The sequence below is a fragment of the Nomascus leucogenys genome, chromosome 22a (genome assembly GCF_006542625.1).
Source record: "Nomascus leucogenys isolate Asia chromosome 22a, Asia_NLE_v1, whole genome shotgun sequence".
In the NCBI taxonomy this organism is placed as follows: Eukaryota; Metazoa; Chordata; class Mammalia; order Primates; family Hylobatidae; genus Nomascus; species Nomascus leucogenys.
This window is the reverse complement of record NC_044402.1, coordinates 51,998,984-52,016,454: the sequence shown is the minus strand read 5'-3', so window position 1 is coordinate 52,016,454 and position 17,471 is coordinate 51,998,984. Positions and strand designations below refer to the sequence as shown.

The following is a 17,471-nucleotide window of genomic DNA, read 5'->3' as shown; positions in this document are numbered from 1 at the left end:
CAAAACAAATTAGCTGGGTGTGGTGGCACGCACCTGTAATCCCAGCTACTTGGGAGGCTGAAGCAGGAGAATCACTTGAACCTGGGAGGCGGAGGTTGCAGTGAGCTGAGACCACACCACTGCACTCCAGCCTGGGCGACAGAGCAAGACTCTGTCTGAAATAAATAAATAAATAAACCAATGGTTTTTAGTATATTTACAGAGTTGCACTTGGTGAAGCTTTTCATTGACAGACTCAAATCTTTTTTCTCTATTCCAGCTCTTCTTTTTTCCCTTCTAATTCTTCTCTTCCATTTCTTCTCTTTTTCTCTGTTTTGAGCCGTATTACTTGCATGTTAGTCTTCCTGGATCTATCCTCCAAATGTATCATATTTGCAGGGTGATTTTCATTACTGTATAATTGTGTCTGTTTGAGTTATTTTTCCTGCTTGCTCTTCCAGATTACTAGCATAATTCTCTACAATGGCCAGCCTCTTTCAATTTGTCTATTAAAATTTGAAAATACATGTTTTACTCTTTTTTTAAAAAAAATGATCTAGTTGGACATCGTTGCCTGATCTTATTTCTTTTCATGTTTTTCACATAAGCCTTTCCACAGTTCCCATCAGTGGGAGGCACCTTTTCAGGGTGTTCAACTTGTCTTCCCCTTCTGGTTTCTGGATCCCTTTAAGTAAGCAGATGATGATGATTTCCTGCATATGACTCAGCATGGCCTCTCTGTTCCTCAGTGAGCAGGTGTTTGCAAACCTCCCCCCAAAGACTGAGGGAGCTGAGAGTCTGTGGAGACAAAGTGACTCCGTCTTGGATGCTAATCTGCCATGTTGACTTCTGATTAACCCAGGTCCCATGAGTCACATGGGCCTCCTCATTCCTACTTTATTTACTGTTCTTGGTAAGGACATGTACTTACTGTAAATCCTGTCTTCGTTTTTTGTTGTTTGTTGTTTTGTTTTTAGAGACAGTGTCTTGCTCTGTCACCTAGGCTGGAGTTCAGTGGTGCAATCTCAGTTCATTGCAGCCTCTAACTCCTGGGCTGTAATGATCCTCCTGCCTCAGCCTCCCAAGTAGATGGGACCGCAGGCACATGCTACCACTCCCAACTAATTTTGGTTTTCTTTTTTTGTAGAGATGAGGTGTTGTTTTGTTTCCCAGATTGATCTCAAGCTCCTGCCCCCAGGCAATCCTCCCTCCTCTCCCTCCCAAAGCTCTGGGATTACAGGCATTAGCCACCACATCCAGCCCCTGCCTTTAGATCAAAGCAACCTTGATATTATGGCATAAATCATAGGCTACGACGCACATAGCATCCTTGCCTGTTCTGAAAGGTTGCTTTTAATTGTCTCTACAGAGAGTATACACCCTTTCTGGGGTAAGCCCTGGGTCTGGCGGTAACAGGTGTGGAGGTCTACCTGACTTGCTGCCACACAAGACTACGCTTCTGTCTGTAAATTCCCCAGCAAATCACCATTTACTGACAAACTGGATCTATCTGCCTTGTTTTTGGTTTCTCGGCTCCTTCAGCGTTTGGGAGCCACTTTACATGTATGACCCTTTCATGGAACAAAGGCTGAAATAAGAGGCTGACAAATCCGGTTTCTCAGAAAGAAATATTTAACAAGGACTAAGGAACAGAAGCTACGCCTTGGGCAGCTGCGAGACGATGGACACTCGTGCCCACCCTCCAGAAAATATCCTTTCTATAGCAAGCTTTTAGGGTAAAATATATGCAGCTGGTCACATCTCAGACTTTCTTGCCGAAACCCATTACCACTGGGGAGGTTAAATAAGCATGTTTGTGAAGGGTTATTTATGCAGCAGGCATTGTTTGAAGACTTTGCTGCAATGCACTTTGCTATGCAAAAGGAGACCACTGGTCATCATGGCAGCTTTGCTTCAAAATGGCGTCCCTGTTGCCATGCAACAGGCTGTATTCCTACACTCCACCTCTCAAAACTGGCCCTGACAATTTCACATGCTTATCTCTTCCATGATAGTCCCTGGGCCTAAAGGGAGGACGCTTGGTAGTGCATAGCTTTAGCAGCAGTGCGTTGGCTCCACTGGAGGCAGATGCCACAGCAGCAGTAAAGGCTAAAACAAGACAGTAAGGAATGTGTGAGTACGGCACCTAAACCAAGAAGCAGCTTCTGCCACTAGGTGCCCCAGAACCCAAACCAGCCGTGAAGCCAATTATTCAAAGTAGGGTTTCGATCTGAGAGCTTGGTTATGTGGGCTTTTATATCAGTCATTAATTTAGCGATATTATCTGATTCATCAGGAATATAAACACAGCAGTTTTTCCAATTGCACAAGTGTCCCATTGTGCAGCGTGAGTATATCTAAAGCCTGGTAATTTGAGAGGACAGACTTTCTCATGACAGTGACTTCCATGATTAAAAGAGAGATTCCCATATCATTTAAAGTTTTTTTTTTTTTTTTTGTAGAGTTTCTTTTTTTTATTTTTTTGAGTCAGAGTCTCACTCTATCACCCAGGCAGGAGTGCAGTAGCACAGTCTTGGCTCACTGTAACCTCCACCTCCCAGGTTCAAGCAATTCTCCTGCCTCAGCCTCCCAAGTAACTGGGATTACAGGCATGCGCCACCACGCCCAGCTAATTTTGTATTTTTTGTGGAGATGGGGTTACACCATGTTGGCCAGGCTGGTCTCGAACTCCCGACCTCAACTGATCCACCTGCCTTGGCCTCCCAAAGTGCAGGGATTACAGGCTTTGTAGAGTTTCTATATGCCAGATAATATCTTCAATAACTGGATGAGGAAGACAAATGGAGGCCAAACAATCATACCAATAAAAAAACAGATCAGGACCAGTGGGATTTCAAATGAGGGAGATTGATAGGCTTTGTAGTGTGTGAACTATTCAGCCTGTGCCCGTGTATAATCCAAAGAACATCTTCCTAAACACGGAGGGGCTAACCAAGGTCATAAACTGGTGCCACATATCCAGGAAGTTCCATTTGGGGCCAACCAATAGATTCCTGGACACAGTGTCCATTCTGTAACATGTCCAATGAGTATTTTATTATATTATAGCATAGTATATAAACATCAGTCTCTTGCTATCCATCACATATCCCTTGTGCAATTTGGCCAAGTATCTTTAGAATCATTCATTTGTTCCCAAGACTGAGGAGCAAGTTGACAAACATGGCCAAAAGATGGAATTAACCAAATAAACCCAGCCTGTTTTTGGGTATCAGGTTGTTTTGTTCTTTATTTAGGGTGTTGTCACTCTCTAGCAGGAAATAGCCTATCCAGCCTGGGGGTATTTGTCGTTCCAAGCCCGGTGTGTTTCTTCCTCGGTAGTATATCTGCTGGCATCTTCATGTGCAAAATACACTGGTTGTCAATGAGGTCTGGGAGCAAGCAAAGCAGTCGTCTCAATTACCCCTATGGGAACAGTGGTAGGCTTGGGGGACCCTTGTCCTAGCCGGTCACATGGGGCAGGCGTCCCCGCTTTGGCTGAATATAAAGAAATAAAGGCTGGAGATAACACATTCATCTGCCTATGCAAGGTAGGTTTCCCAAATTAGAGTTTGAATTTGTGCTTTCAACACACTGGTATTTCTTTCAATTAACCCTGCTGCTTGGAGGTTCTATGGGAGATAAAAGTGCCATACTGTATGATGTTTCCTGGCCCAGTCCTGCATGTCATATCCAGCAAAATGGGTCCCTCAGTCACTGTCAATGTGCCAGGGATATCCATACATAGTACTGAGAGCCTCTAAGCCTTTAATAGTACTGGCTTGATTAGCTTGCTCATAGGGAGAATCTTGCAGCAGTCCAGTAGTGGTGTCCATGCAGGCTAACATGTATTTATTTCCTTGGCTTACAGGGACAGTGTCTAAATCATCCACTTGCCAATCTGTTACATGGTGGACAGCCTTCTGAATATCTGAATATGTCCTGCTTGATATAATCTACAATAGTGAACATGGTAAATGATTTGTAAGAGCTGTTGGGAGGGCACTATATATTTTTTGTTGTTGTTGTAGAGATGGGATCTTGCTATGTTGCCCAGGCTGGCCTCAAACTCCTGGCCCCAAGCAATCGTCCCACCATCACCTCCCCATGTGTGAGCCACTGTACTTTGTACCTGAACTAGGTCACTATATATATATATATATATATATATATATATATATATATATAGTGTGTGTATATATATACACTACATAAATATATATATACTATGTATATATACTGTATAAATATATATACTATGTATATATACTGTATAAATATATATACTATGTATATATACTATGTATATATACTATATAAATATATATATACTATGTATATATACTCTACATATATATATATATATATATATATATATGTTTTTTTTTTTTTTTCTGAGACAGAGTTTTGCTCTTGTTGCCCAGGCTGGAGTGCAGTGGCGTGATCTTGGCTCACTACAACCTTCACCTCCTGGGTTCAAGCGATTCTCCTGCCTCAGTCTCCCAAGTAGCTGGGATTACAGGCATGCGCCACCACGCCCAGGTAATTTTGTATTTTTAGTAGAGACGTGGTTTCTCCATGTTGGTCAAGCTGATCTCAAACTCCCGACCTCAGCTGATTTGCCCGCCTTGGCCTCCCAAAGTGCTGGGATTACAGGCGTGAGCCACCGTACCCAGCCTGGTCACTATATTTTAAGAGCAATCCTGCTCCCTTGACTATCTCCCAGCCTAGTCTTGCACTTCTGTGACCACTTTTGTTATGTACCCAGGTCGATAGTTCAGCGACCTAAGCTGGCATGATGCTTCTAATTTTTTTTAGGGTTTTAGCTTCTATATTTTGTGGAACTGAGTGGTTTTTATGTGCAGTCACCTGAAATACAGTTAAGTCAGCCACAAGGCTCTGCAGCTTTTTCCATACGTCTTGCCACATGTTCATGCCCCATATAGGTTTGTGCATAATCATCCACTTTTCTTGCTCCTGTTGAGCCAGCCACATAATTAGGCCTTTGAATATAGCTCAGCTATCAGTGCAAAGAACCAGGGGCCAGGCTCATATGTGACTATTAACCAAGCTGCTTGCAACTCATCCCCCTGGCTCCTCTGATGCCTACCTGTATCAAACCAGATTGTATCAGTTTGTGGCTGTGTAGCAACAGCAGTCCAAGAACAGCAGTCTCCCCTGCTGGAGTCCTCTGTACACCAAGCATCATCTGAATGCTTAGTGTGTCAGGTGCTGGAGTTGGAGAGGGTCAGGTGGTATCCTTTGGTTGTTCACATCGTAACAGAGCCTAATGCAGTATGTAATTCTGGGCTTAAGGGACTCATTGCTAGCATTCTTCCTTGTTGCAAATAATCATGCCATTTATTCAAGGTCAGTGTTGGGGCTACAGCGGAGGTGGGTTGTTTAAAAACCCTTCTAACCATCCCTTGATTGGTAGACCTATTCTCACAGTCATGGGAAGGGTCTTTGTTAGCAGTTCCACCTGCTGTAAAGCATTCTCTACTACTAGCACTTCTTGTTCAATAGGAGAGTATCTGGTTTCAGCTCCTTTCTTAAAGGGACTGATTTCCTACACTGCGGTTGCCATAAGGCCCCACTCATATCCTCAGGAGCAGCAGTAACATCCAAAGTCCTAGCTGTACCCTCCAAAGGGGTGCCTAAGGCCGGTGCCTGCTGTACCAGCACTTCAGCCTGTTCAAAGCTGCCTGCTGTGGTGTGTCCAAGGCCCAATATGCCCTTTCTCTGATAAGTCTGTATAGGGATCTCAAAAACTGGGCTAAGTGTGGGATGAATACTCTCCAATAACCCAGAAGACCCATAAATGTTTGGATTTCTTTGACTGTTTCTGGAGTTGACATTGTTGGGCTTTGTCAGTTATTGCACCCAGTATCAAAGGAGTGTTACCCAACCATGTAACCCCTAAAAACTTCACTGTGGGCCAGGTGCAGGGGCTGACGCCTGTAATCCCAGCACTTTGGCAGGCCAAGGTGGGCAGATCACAAGGTCAGGAGTTCGAGACCAGCCTGGCCAATATGGTGAAACCCCATCTCTACTAAAAATACAAAAGTTAGCCAGGCATGGTGGTGGGCACCTGTAGTCCCAGTTGTTCGGGAGGCTGAGGCAGGAGAATTGCTTGGACCCGGGAGGCGGACATGGCAGTGAGACAAGATAGCACCATTGCACTCCAGCCTGGGTGACAGAGCGAGACTCCGTCTCAAAAAAAAAAAAAAAAAAAAACCAACAACAACAACAACAACAACAAAAAACACACTGTGGGCCCTGGGCCTTGCATCTTCTGAGGATTGATGGCCCATCTCCATTCCATAGATGAGCACCCAATACCATAAGACATTTCCGTAAACCAAAACAGCATGGTACTGGTACAAGAACAGACACATAGACCAGTGGAACAGAATAGAAAACACAGAAATAAGACCACGCACCCACGACCATCTGATCTTCAACAATCCTGTTTAATAGAATTCCCTATTCAATAAACGGTGCTGGGATAACAGGCTAGCCATATGCAAACAATTGAAACTGGACCCCTTCTTTACACCTTACACAAAAGTTAACTCACGATGGATTAAAGACTTAAATGTAAAACCCAAAACTATAAAACCCTGGAGACAACCTAGGTAATACCATTCAGACATAGGCGTGGGCAAAAATTTCATGGCGAAGATTCCAAAAGCAATTGCAACAAAAGGAAAAATTGACAAATGGGATTTAACTAAACTAAAGAGCTTCTGCACAGCAAAAGAAACTATCAACAGAGTAAACAGACAACCTACAGAATGGGAGAGAATTTTTGCAAACTATGCATCTGACAAAGGTCTCATATTCAGCATCTATAAGGAACTTAAACAAATTTATTTTAAAAAAGCAAACAATTCCATCAAAAAGTGGACAAATGACATGAACAGACACGTCTCAAAAGAAGACATATATGTGGCCAACAAACATATTTTAAAAAGCTAAACATCATTGATTATTAGAGAAACGCAAATCAAAACCACAATGATATCGTGCCATTGCACTCCAGCCTGGGCTGTAAGAGCGAAACTCCATCTCAAAAAAACAAAAAAAACCCTACAATGAGATGTCATCTCACACCAGTTAGAACGGCTATTGTTAAAAAGTCAAAAAATAAAAGATGCTGGAGAGGTTGTGGAGAAAAAAGAATGCTTATACACTGTTGGTGGGAGTGTAAATTAGTTCAGCCATTGTGGAAGACACTGTGGTGATTCTTCAAAGACTTAAAGACAGATACCATCTGACCCAGCAATCCCATTACTGGGTATATACCCAAAGGAATATAAATCATTCTGTTATAAAAACACATGCACGTGGCCGGGCGCAGTGGCTCATGCCTGTAATCCCAGCACTTTGGGAGGCTGAGGCAAGTGGATCACCTGAGGTTGGGAGTTCAAGACCAGGCTGACCAACATGGAGAAACCCCTGTCTCTACTAAAAATATAAGATTAGCCAGGTGTGGTGCTGCATGCCTGTAATCCCAGGTACTCGGGAGGCTGAGGCAGGAGAATCGCTTGAACCCGGGAGGCAGACATTGCAGTCAGCCGAGATCACACCATTGCACTCTAGCCTGGCCAATAAGAGCAAAACTCCATCTCAAAAAAAAAAAAAATGCACGCATATGTTCATTGCAGTGGTATCCACAATAGCAAAGACATGGAATCAACCTAAATGCCCAACAGTGATAGATTGGATAAAGAAAATGTGGTATATATACATCATGGACTACTATGCAGTCATACAAAAAGAACAAGATCATGTCCTTTGCAGGGACATGGATGGAGCTGGAAGCCATTATTCTTAGCAAACTAATGCAGGAACAGAAAACCAAATACTGCGTGTTCTCGCTTATAAGTGGAAGCTAAATGATGAGAACACATGGACACATAGAGGGGAACAACACACACTGGGGCCTATCAGAGGGTGGAGGGTGGGAGGAGGGAGAGGATCAGGAAAAATAACTAATGGGTACTAGGCTTAATAGCTGGGTGATGAAATAACCTGTACAAAAAAACAAACCCATGACACACATTTACCTATGTAACAAACCTGCATATGAACCCCCGAACTTAAAATGAAAGTTAAAAACAGAAAAGCCATGACTGCAGCACAGTAAAAGCTTCAGCGGCTGACATAATGTCAACAAGATAACAAAACTAGAAGAAAAGACGGGAATGTGAACAAAGACAAGACTCTTTCATGGGCTTTGTGCTGGGCGGATACTAGTTGCACTTATTGGGAGGATAATAATTGCGCTTATTTCAGCATGCCCCCTGGACAATATGAATTGTTTAATGTTGACAACCCCATGTAGGGGCAGGAAGTTGTACGGGCTCCCATTTTCTTCCTCTCTCAAGAACAGTCTTCACTACATGCACCTTCGATCTGAATTTTTCCACTGAAGTTTGCGAAGTCTTTCCTAACAGAATACCCATGCCTAAAATGTTTTGTGGAATAAGAAAAATAAACACCATATATGGGGCGGGGGAGCTTCCCCAATACCTAGATGTATTAAAGTCCTTCTCATCCAGATCGTTTGTCCCCATAACCATTGATGGCAGACCATTGACCAGGGTGTATTTATGGATTTCCATGAATTAAAGTATATTCTGCCCTAGTATCTACTAAGGAAATAGTCTTCTCCTTATTTTTTTGAGAGGAACAGTAAATGGTGAGCTCAATATGGGGCCTCTGGTCACCGGCAACATGGGGTTGACCTTGGCCCCACTCCTAATCTTGGGCCCAGCATGGAATCCCCCTCTGATAGGCTGGAGTATTAGAATGAGGGGTTGAGTCATCTTCCTCTTCTGTTAGAGGGGCGGAAATGAAGGGACAAAACAGCTCTTCAGTCTGTACTTCCCTCCATAAGGCTACTAACACAGCATTTTTCATATTTTCCATATTTTAACATTTTTTACATATTTTTTCTCAGAATTTTTCTGCTCCCAAAAAGTCATGCCACATTTGCCTGTTCTTGACTCTAATTGGTTGCTTTCCCTTATTTTCCCCCTTCTTCCTGTGGAGCATTATCTTTCCCCTTTGTCAGCCCTCGCCGGGTTACAAAGCACACCCTGTCCCTAGCTTTCTCAGTTGCTCCCAAATCTGTGATGGCTTCTCCTATGTCATATACATCTTTTTTTTTTTTTTTAAGACGAAGTTTCACTGTTGTTGCCCAGGCTGGAGTGCAATGGCGCGATCTCGGTTCACTGCAACCTCCGCCTCCCACGTTCAAGTGATTCTCCTGCCTCAGCCTCCCGAGTAACTGGGATTACAGGCGCCTGCCACCACACCTGGCTAATTTTGTATTTTTAGTACAGACGGAGTTTCACCATGTTGACCAGGCTGGTCTTGAACTCCTGACCTCAGGTGATCCACCCACCTTGGCCTCCCAAAGTGCTGGGATTACAGGCATGAGCCACCGTGCCCAGCCCTTTTTTTTTTTTTTTGAGGTGGAATCTCACTCTTGCCCAGGCTGGAGTGCAGTGACACAATCTCAGCTGACTGCAACTTCCACCTCCTGAGTTCAAGCGATTCTCCTACTTCAGTCTCCCAAGTAGCTGGGGATACAGGCACACCACCCAGCTAATTTTTGTATTTTTAGTAGAAATGGGGTTTCACCATGTTGTCCAGGCTGATCTCGAACTCCCAACCTCAAGTGATCCGCCTGCCTCAGCCTCTCAAATTGCTGGAATTACAGGTGTGAGCCCCTGTGCCCAGCCTTCCCACATCATATACATCTTGTCCCATTTATAGGACTCAATAATGTCAGCCAAGGGCTGTGCCATTCTCCTGGTGCACCCTGCAGCAATTTATTTTTCATCCCTGCAGGAAAAAACTGTTTTAAGTCCTGTGAGAATCCAAACATAGATAACTTGACTCATTCCTAATTCTTGGAGAAGCCCCTGGGCCTCTTCTGTTGACTGCCAGGAGGTCATCCTTCCTGGTAAATTTCCCTCATTAGGTCAAGCCTCCCTCATAGCTAGAATGAGCCAGTCCATAAGCTATGACTCCCTTGCGTCTGCCTTGCCTTAACAGAGATGCTTCTGCAGGGCTGCATGGGTGGTGATGTTACTCATTTTTTCTGCTTCTCCTGTTAAGGAAATATCATCAGCCCCTGTGTCCCACAATCAGACCATCCAAGCAGCCAGGGATTCCCTAGGTAGTTGTTTAAAGGCCTTTGCAATCTCTAAGAGTTCTGCAGCGGTAGATTCCCTGACTGAGAGAGTCTCATGTGTCAGCTGACCCCCGTTTTGGTGCTGTGTTAGGTTTCGCTTTCCTTTGCATGAGGCAGTGAGCTTGCCAATGATCCCCATCCCCCTCCACACCTGTGACTTCTGTGTCATCAGTCTTCCTCTTCATAACAATCCCAGGGATTCCAAGTTTTCACATCCCAGTTGGGCTTTCTTACGAGAGCTCTGATTTTTGGTCATTTCCATGTCTTTCTCCCTAGGTGAACAAATCTACATGCTAACATTTCAATTTTTGTCTCTTGGTCTTCGATTTTGTTTGCTAAGTAGGATGCGAGGAGAGACACGGAGAGGTACACGTCCTTTTCTAGTTGCAATTCCTTCTCTAGACATTTAATTTTGGCTTCTGCTGCTAGCCGGACCTTCATTGCCAAAAGAAGCAGCCAACCCACTGCAGCGGCTATTGGCCGCCCTTCTGTACCCCAGTGCACTATGCGGCTTTCAGTTAATAACTGCTCTAGGCCACCTGGCGTTTTCAAGGCATCCCTGAACTCACACAGAGGTGCACAGGTATCGAACAGTTGTGCCATCCAACCCTACACAGACGTGGCTGCCGCCCTGGAGTTTCCTTACAGATGCTTCATTCTCCTTCCCCATTCCTTGTTCTCCCAGCTCCTGGCTGGGAGATCACCAAATGTTCTACCATGAGCAGGTCTACACAAATCTACCCCTAAAGGTTGAGGGGAAAAGAGATCAAAGAAAGAGACTGACAAATCCAGTTTCTCACAGAGAAATATTTAATGGAGACTTCCAAACAGAAGTGATGTCTGAGGTGGCCACAAGATGGTGGATTCCTGCACTCCCTCTCCAAAAAATATCCTTTCTAGAGTAAACTTTTAGGGGAAAACGTGCAACTGGTCACATCACAGACTTTCTTGCCGAAATCCATGACTGATGGGGAGGTTAGATAAGCATCTTTGTGAGAGGTTGATTATGCTACAGGCATTGTTTTAAAGCCTTGATGCAGAACACCTTGGTATTGCAGGGGTCAAACACTGGACATCTGGCCAGGTGCAGTGGCTCACACTTGTAATCTCAGCACTTTGGGAGGCCAAGGCAGGAGGATCACTTGAGGCCAGGAGTTCAAGACCAGCTTATGCAACAAAGTGAGGCCCTGTCCCTATAAAAAATTTTAAAAATTAGCCAGGCATGGTGGCACACGAAACTGTAGTCCCAGCTACTCAGGAGGCTGAGGCAGGAGGATTGCCTGAGCCCAGGAATTGAAGGCTGCAATGAGCTATGATTGCACCACTGCAAGACTCCATCTAAAAAAAAAAATGGCCATCATGGTGGTTTCAGTTCAAGATGGTATCACTCTCACCATGCAACAGGCTATTTTCCTATAGCCGCATTGGTAAGATCCAACTCTTTGGTTTGCTGACGCTAGAGAAACCCAATAAGTGGTGGAAGATGGAGCAATTTCTACTGCTGTGAGTTGGGGTGAACCCACCAACAGACTGCTAATTCTCTGCTGAGGGCTCTGTCCCAAGTAGGAGCCCTCCATTCCCTTGTGGGCTCAGAGCAACTTAGCCTCCAAAGCAGCTCCCCTCTGTCTGCCAAGACCTGGAGGACCCTCTTCCCTGGACTCATGAAAGGGATACGTGCAGCTCTTCTGGGCGGGGATTTATGAGAGTCTCCGGTCTTTGCCAAGAGCCTCTTGGAAGATTCGACCTTAGCAGGCCAGAAAGTCTTTCCCTTGGGAAACCAGGGAGCACTCTGAGGGAGATGAGTGTCACCAGCTCCTCCACCCTGATGGGAAGTCAGGCCTGGAGCAGGTGGAAATGCCCTGGGAACCTCGACTTCAAATGAATATGCGCACCCCCTCCTCCCAGCCAACACACACACACAGAGCAGGTAGTTGTAACGCCTCCACCTCATCCTGCTCTCGGCTCTTCACGTATCACAACCTAATTGCTGTGTACCACAGGCCTCACGCACGAACCCATAGCATGCTGGCACCCGCCCTCCCTCCTTATCTCTCCCAAGTCAATTCTCTAGCCAACCGGGGTGTCTCAGAGATACGGGTAACTTGCCCAGGGCAAAAAGGATTAGAAAATGCAGATGCACAGATAAGAATGAGGACTCTGGATTTTACTGTGGAGATTTTGAATGCCAGATAGAGTCCAGCATGGAGCTTTTCTCCCATAACTGAGAAGTTCATCTCAGAGCTAGACACCCACCCCCGGGCACGCACAGCTTCTCTTTGTCGTGTGTGTCAGATGAGATGTATTTATTTCTTAGCTAAATGAGCAATACAGTATTCTCTTTCCAGTGTCTGCTAAAGGCAAAAGAGGTGAGGAATGTCTTCCTCAAGATTTTCGGGATCTCAAACAAAGCTGGGAGGGGTCTCCTGGGATGAATGAAAGGAAACCAGGTCTTGGGTCCCCAGGTCTCTTCCTTCCTGAAGAATGCGGCACTCGCTTCGGGGCCACTCAGGGCCCGTTGTTCCTCCCGCTCATCTCCATGGCTATCGAGGATACTGGACCCCTCCAGAACCAGTTAGGACTCCACCTGGGCCTGTGGGGGGCTCCATGATTCCCTCCAGGGCCTGGGCCAAGGCCATGGTTGAGGCCATGAGGGTGGTAGACAGCTGTGTTAAAGGCGTTTCTCAGGGACAGGCTGTTTCTCTAGAAAAAGAAGAGTCAATAGTTTCAGAATTGCATCCCTGTCTCCCACGCCTTTACCACGGACGCCTCCTGGAATCTTCTCCCACTTCCAACCATACTGCTTACCTAGTTCTCCTTTCTCCAGTCCTTTCTGTGGCCCCCTTTTCCCACAGGTCACCAGCTTCCTCTGCATTGACCTGCCATGTCTCTGTGTTACTCTCTCCTGATCTCCCTTCCTCCCTACCCACCCCTGACTTGAGACCCTTTCTATTCACACCCATTTCCTTGTGTTTCTGCTGCTCTTTCCTCCAGGCATTTTCTTGCATATTAGGCACTCACCACACAGAAGAAGAGCCCAGCAAAGAGCCCCACGGCCGCCACAACCGAGACCAGGGTGATGAGGAAGATTTCCCATGGCACCAGGGACCCACCAGGCTTCGCCTCACTCACTGCAGTAGATGCACTATGGGAAGTTGTGTGCATTCCAGTCAGAGCTGGTGTTCCAGAGCCTGCAGGGGTCACACTGGACCCAGAGTTGGTGGCTGTGCTGGCCCCACTGGAGGTTGTGCTGGACTCAGAGTTGGTGGCTGTGCTGGCCCCACTGGACACTGTGCTGGACTCAGAGTTGGTGGCTGTGCTGGCCCCACTGGACGCTGTGCTGGACTCAGAGTTGGTGGCTGTGCTGGCCCCACTGGAGGTCGTGCTGGACTCAGAGTTGGTGGCTGTGCTGGCCCCACTGGAGGTCGTGCTGGACTCAGAGTTGGTGGCTGTGCTGGCCCCACTGGAGGTCGTGCTGGACTCAGAGTTGGTGGCTGTGCTGGCCCCACTGGAGGTCATGCTGGACTCAGAGTTGGTGGCTGTGCTGGCCCCACTGGAGGTCGTGCTGGACTCAGAGTTGGTGGCTGTGCTGGCCCCACTGGAGGTCATGCTGGACTCAGAGTTGGTGGCTGTGCTGGTCCCACTGGAGGTGTGCTGGACTCAGAGTTGGTGGCTGTGCTGGCCCCACTGGAGGGTGTGCTGGACTCAGAGTTGGTGGCTGTGCTGGCCCCACTGGAGTGTGCTGGACTCAGAGTTGGTGGCTGTGCTGGTCCCACTGGAGGGTGTGCTGGACTCAGAGTTGGTGGCTGTGCTGGCCCCACTGGAGGGTGTGCTGGACTCAGAGTTGGTGGCTGTGCTGGCCCCACTGGAGGTCATGCTGGACTCAGAGTTGGTGGCTGTGCTGGTCCCACTGGAGGGTGTGCTGGACTCAGAGTTGGTGGCTGTGCTGGCCCCACTGGAGGTGTGCTGGACTCAGAGTTGGTGGTGTGCTGGCCCCACTGGAGGTCATGCTGGACTCAGAGTTGGTGGCTGTGCTGGCCCCACTGGAGGTGTGCTGGACTCAGAGTTGGTGGCTGTGCTGGTCCCACTGGAGGTTGCTGGACTCAGAGTTGGTGGCTGTGCTGGCCCACTGGAGGGTGTGCTGGACTCAGAGTTGGTGGCTGTGCTGGCCCCACTGGAGGTCATGCTGGACTCAGAGTTGGTGGCTGTGCTGGTCCCACTGGAGGGTGTGCTGGACTCAGAGTTGGTGGCTGTGCTGGCCCCACTGGAGGTTGTGCTGGACTCAGAGTTGGTGGTTGTGCTGGCCCCACTGGAGGTCATGCTGGACTCAGAGTTGGTGGCTGTGCTGGCCCCACTGGACGGTGTGCTGGACTCAGAGTTGGTGGCTGTGCTGGTCCCACTGGAGGTCATGCTGGACTCAGAGTTGGTGGCTGTGCTGGTCCCACTGGAGGGTGTGCTGGACTCAGAGTTGGTGGCTGTGCTGGCCCCACTGGAGGTCTGCTGGACTCAGAGTTGGTGGCTGTGCTGGTCCCACTGGAGGGTGTGCTGGACTCCGAGTTGGTGGCTGTGCTGGCCCCACTAGAGGTCATGCGGGACTCCGAGTTGGTGGCTGTGCTGGCCCCACTGGAGGTCGTGCTGGACTCAGAGTTGGTGGCTGTGCTGGCCCCACTGGAGGTCGTGCTGGACTCTGAGTTGGTGGCTGTGCTGGCCCCACTGGAGGTTGTGCTGGACTCAGAGTTGGTGGCTGTGCTGGCCCCACTGGAGATCACACTGGATCCCGTGTTGGCAGAGGTGCTAGTCCCACTGGAATTTGTTGCTAAAGAAATCATATAATGACAAATATATATTGTGTATATATACTTTCTGCTTATTGCTTGGCTAAATTCATTACATAAATAATTTTACTTAATGCTCACTACAGCGCTATAACATAGATGCTATTATCACCAGCTGAGATGAATAAATTGAGGCTTAAAAATGTTGATACTGGGCCGGGCGCGGTGGTTCACGCCTGTAATTCCAGCACTTTGGGAGGCTGAGGTGGGTGGATCACCTGAGGTTGGGGGTTCGAGACCAGCCTGACCAACATGCAGAAACTCTGTCTCTACTAAAAATACAAAATTAGCCGGCTGTAGTGGCAAATGCCTGTAATCCCAGCTACTTGGGAGGCTGAGACAGGAGAATCACTTGAACCAGGGAGGCAGAGGTTGTGGTGAGCCGAGATTGAGCCATTGCACTCCAGCCTGGGAGATAAGAGCAAAACTCCGTCTCAAAAAAAAAAAAAAAAAAAAAAAAAAAAAAAAAAAAAAAAATTGACACTGGCCCAAGTTTACACAGCTAGTGAGTGGTGGAACAGGAAACTGAACCCAGGCTACTGAATCCACACTTGTGGAGACTAAGCTAAGTCAGTCACCCACTCTCAACACCAGAGTTACATCATCTAGTTTCACTGGTAGGTAACCTTATTCCACATTCCGCTATACAAGATACAATACAGATATAAAGTATTATAAAAGAATTATAGGACTAGGTGAAACTAGTATATATTGATCAATTTTTTTCTTAAGTAATATTGCTTCCTTCTTGGAAAATATTTCTCAGAATAATATTCAGAACACACTTATATCAGAATTACTTAAGGGAGCGTGTTGAAAATATTCTTAAGCAAATCATTCCAGACTAAATGAATTAGAGTTTGAGATGGGCCCTGGAGTCTGCACGTACAGCAAGAAGCCAGGTGACTATATGCATTCAAGTTCCGGGGGCCCTTGATCACTATGGCCAAGGCTAGAGAAGAACGAGTTATATGTAGCTCAAATACATAAGAGCTCTCAGGATTAAGGGCTATAAACCAACGTCTAAAGGTAGAGGGAAGGCTTTTAACTTCTTGGAGGCTTAGCTGGAGTTAAGGTTATGTCAAATTTTTGCCCTTTATTTCCCTGAAGGATGAAGACATTCAACCTCCCCAGCCTGTACGTGGGAGGCTGACGTGGAATTAGGTGTAGGGGTAGGAGAGAAATTGAGTTTGTAGAATATAGAAGAGTGATATTTTATTTTATTTTATTTTATTTTATTTTATTTTATTTTATTGTTTATTTATTTATTTGTTTTTGAGACGGAGTCTCACTCTGCTGCCCAGGCTGGAGTGTAGTGGAGCAATCTCAGCTCACTGCAACATCCGCCTCCCACGTTCAAGCGATTCTCCTGCCTCAGCCTCCTGAGTAGCTAGGATTACAGGCATAAGCCACCTCGCCAGGCTAATTTTTGTACTTTTAGTAGAGACGGGGTTTCACCATGTTGGCCAGGCTGGTCTCAAACTCCTGGCCTCAAGACATCCACCTGCCTTGGCCTCCCAAAGTGCTGGGATTAGAGGCGTGAGCCACTGGGCCTGGCCTTATTTTATTATTTTATTTTTTTGAGACAGAGTCTCACTCTGTCGCCCAGGCTGGAGTGCAGTGGCACCATCTCGGCTCACTGCACCCTCCGCCTCCTGGGTTCAGGCGATTTTCCTGCCTCAGCCTCCTGAGTAGCTGGGACTACAGGGACTATCCAACACACTCAGCTAATTTTTGTATTTTTAGTAGAGACAGGGTTTTGCCATGTTGGCTAGGCTGGTCTTGAACTTCTGACCTCAATGACCTGCCTGCCTCACCCTCCCAAAGTGCTGGGATTAAAGGCATGAGCACTGCGCCCCGCCAGAAGAGTGACATTTTAAAAGCAGCCAACTCTTCTTGTTCTTAATATTTAAAACCCCAACCATATCACACAGGTTGTTATCATTTTACAGATGCAGAAATTGAGGCACAGAGAAGCAATTGACCTAAAGTACACAGTTAATAGATGGAGCCATAGTTCAGATGTAGGCAATGTGAGACCAGAGCCCAACTTTAACCACTGTGTCTGACTGCTTCCTGCATGACATACATTGTTAGGCTGAAGTGATTAGAGTAAAATGATGGTCATCACTTTATGGAAGAGAAGCAGAGCTAGCCCCAGTAGTGGTCACATCTCTCCCAACTCCTCAAAGGTTCTCGGACCACCTGATTTTAAATAAAATCACTCACCGGCTTCTAAATGCAGTAGTAGACAAAACGTAAGGAGAACACTTCCTTTCATCATCTTCATCTGTCTCTTTGTGGCTGGAAAGCTAGATGCCTGGGTCCTAGATGTGCCAAGACTTTAGAGGGCAAAGAACAGAGGATTCTTGAGAAAGGGTGAAGGTGAAGGTGAAGAGATAAAGGCTGGTGCTTTCGGGAGCGTGGGTCTCCTACGTTTGTGTTCCTGG

The 17,471-nt window shown here is 46.6% G+C and overlaps 2 protein-coding genes across 2 annotated transcripts in view; both read right to left on the bottom strand.

Annotated features, from left to right (window-relative positions):
• Nucleotides 1–17,471, bottom strand: part of MUC22 (mucin 22) — a 64,640-nt gene that overhangs the window by 28,061 nt on the left and 19,108 nt on the right. The gene's annotated exons all lie outside the window — the stretch shown is intronic.
• On the bottom strand, nt 10,987–17,311 carry MUC21 (mucin 21, cell surface associated). The gene is given in 7 exon segments (XM_030803237.1): nt 10,987–12,889; nt 13,208–13,839; nt 13,842–13,924; nt 13,926–14,157; nt 14,317–14,679; nt 14,682–15,002; nt 17,251–17,311. Coding segments are annotated over 7 exon segments (1,887 nt in total). The 3' UTR covers nt 10,987–12,694.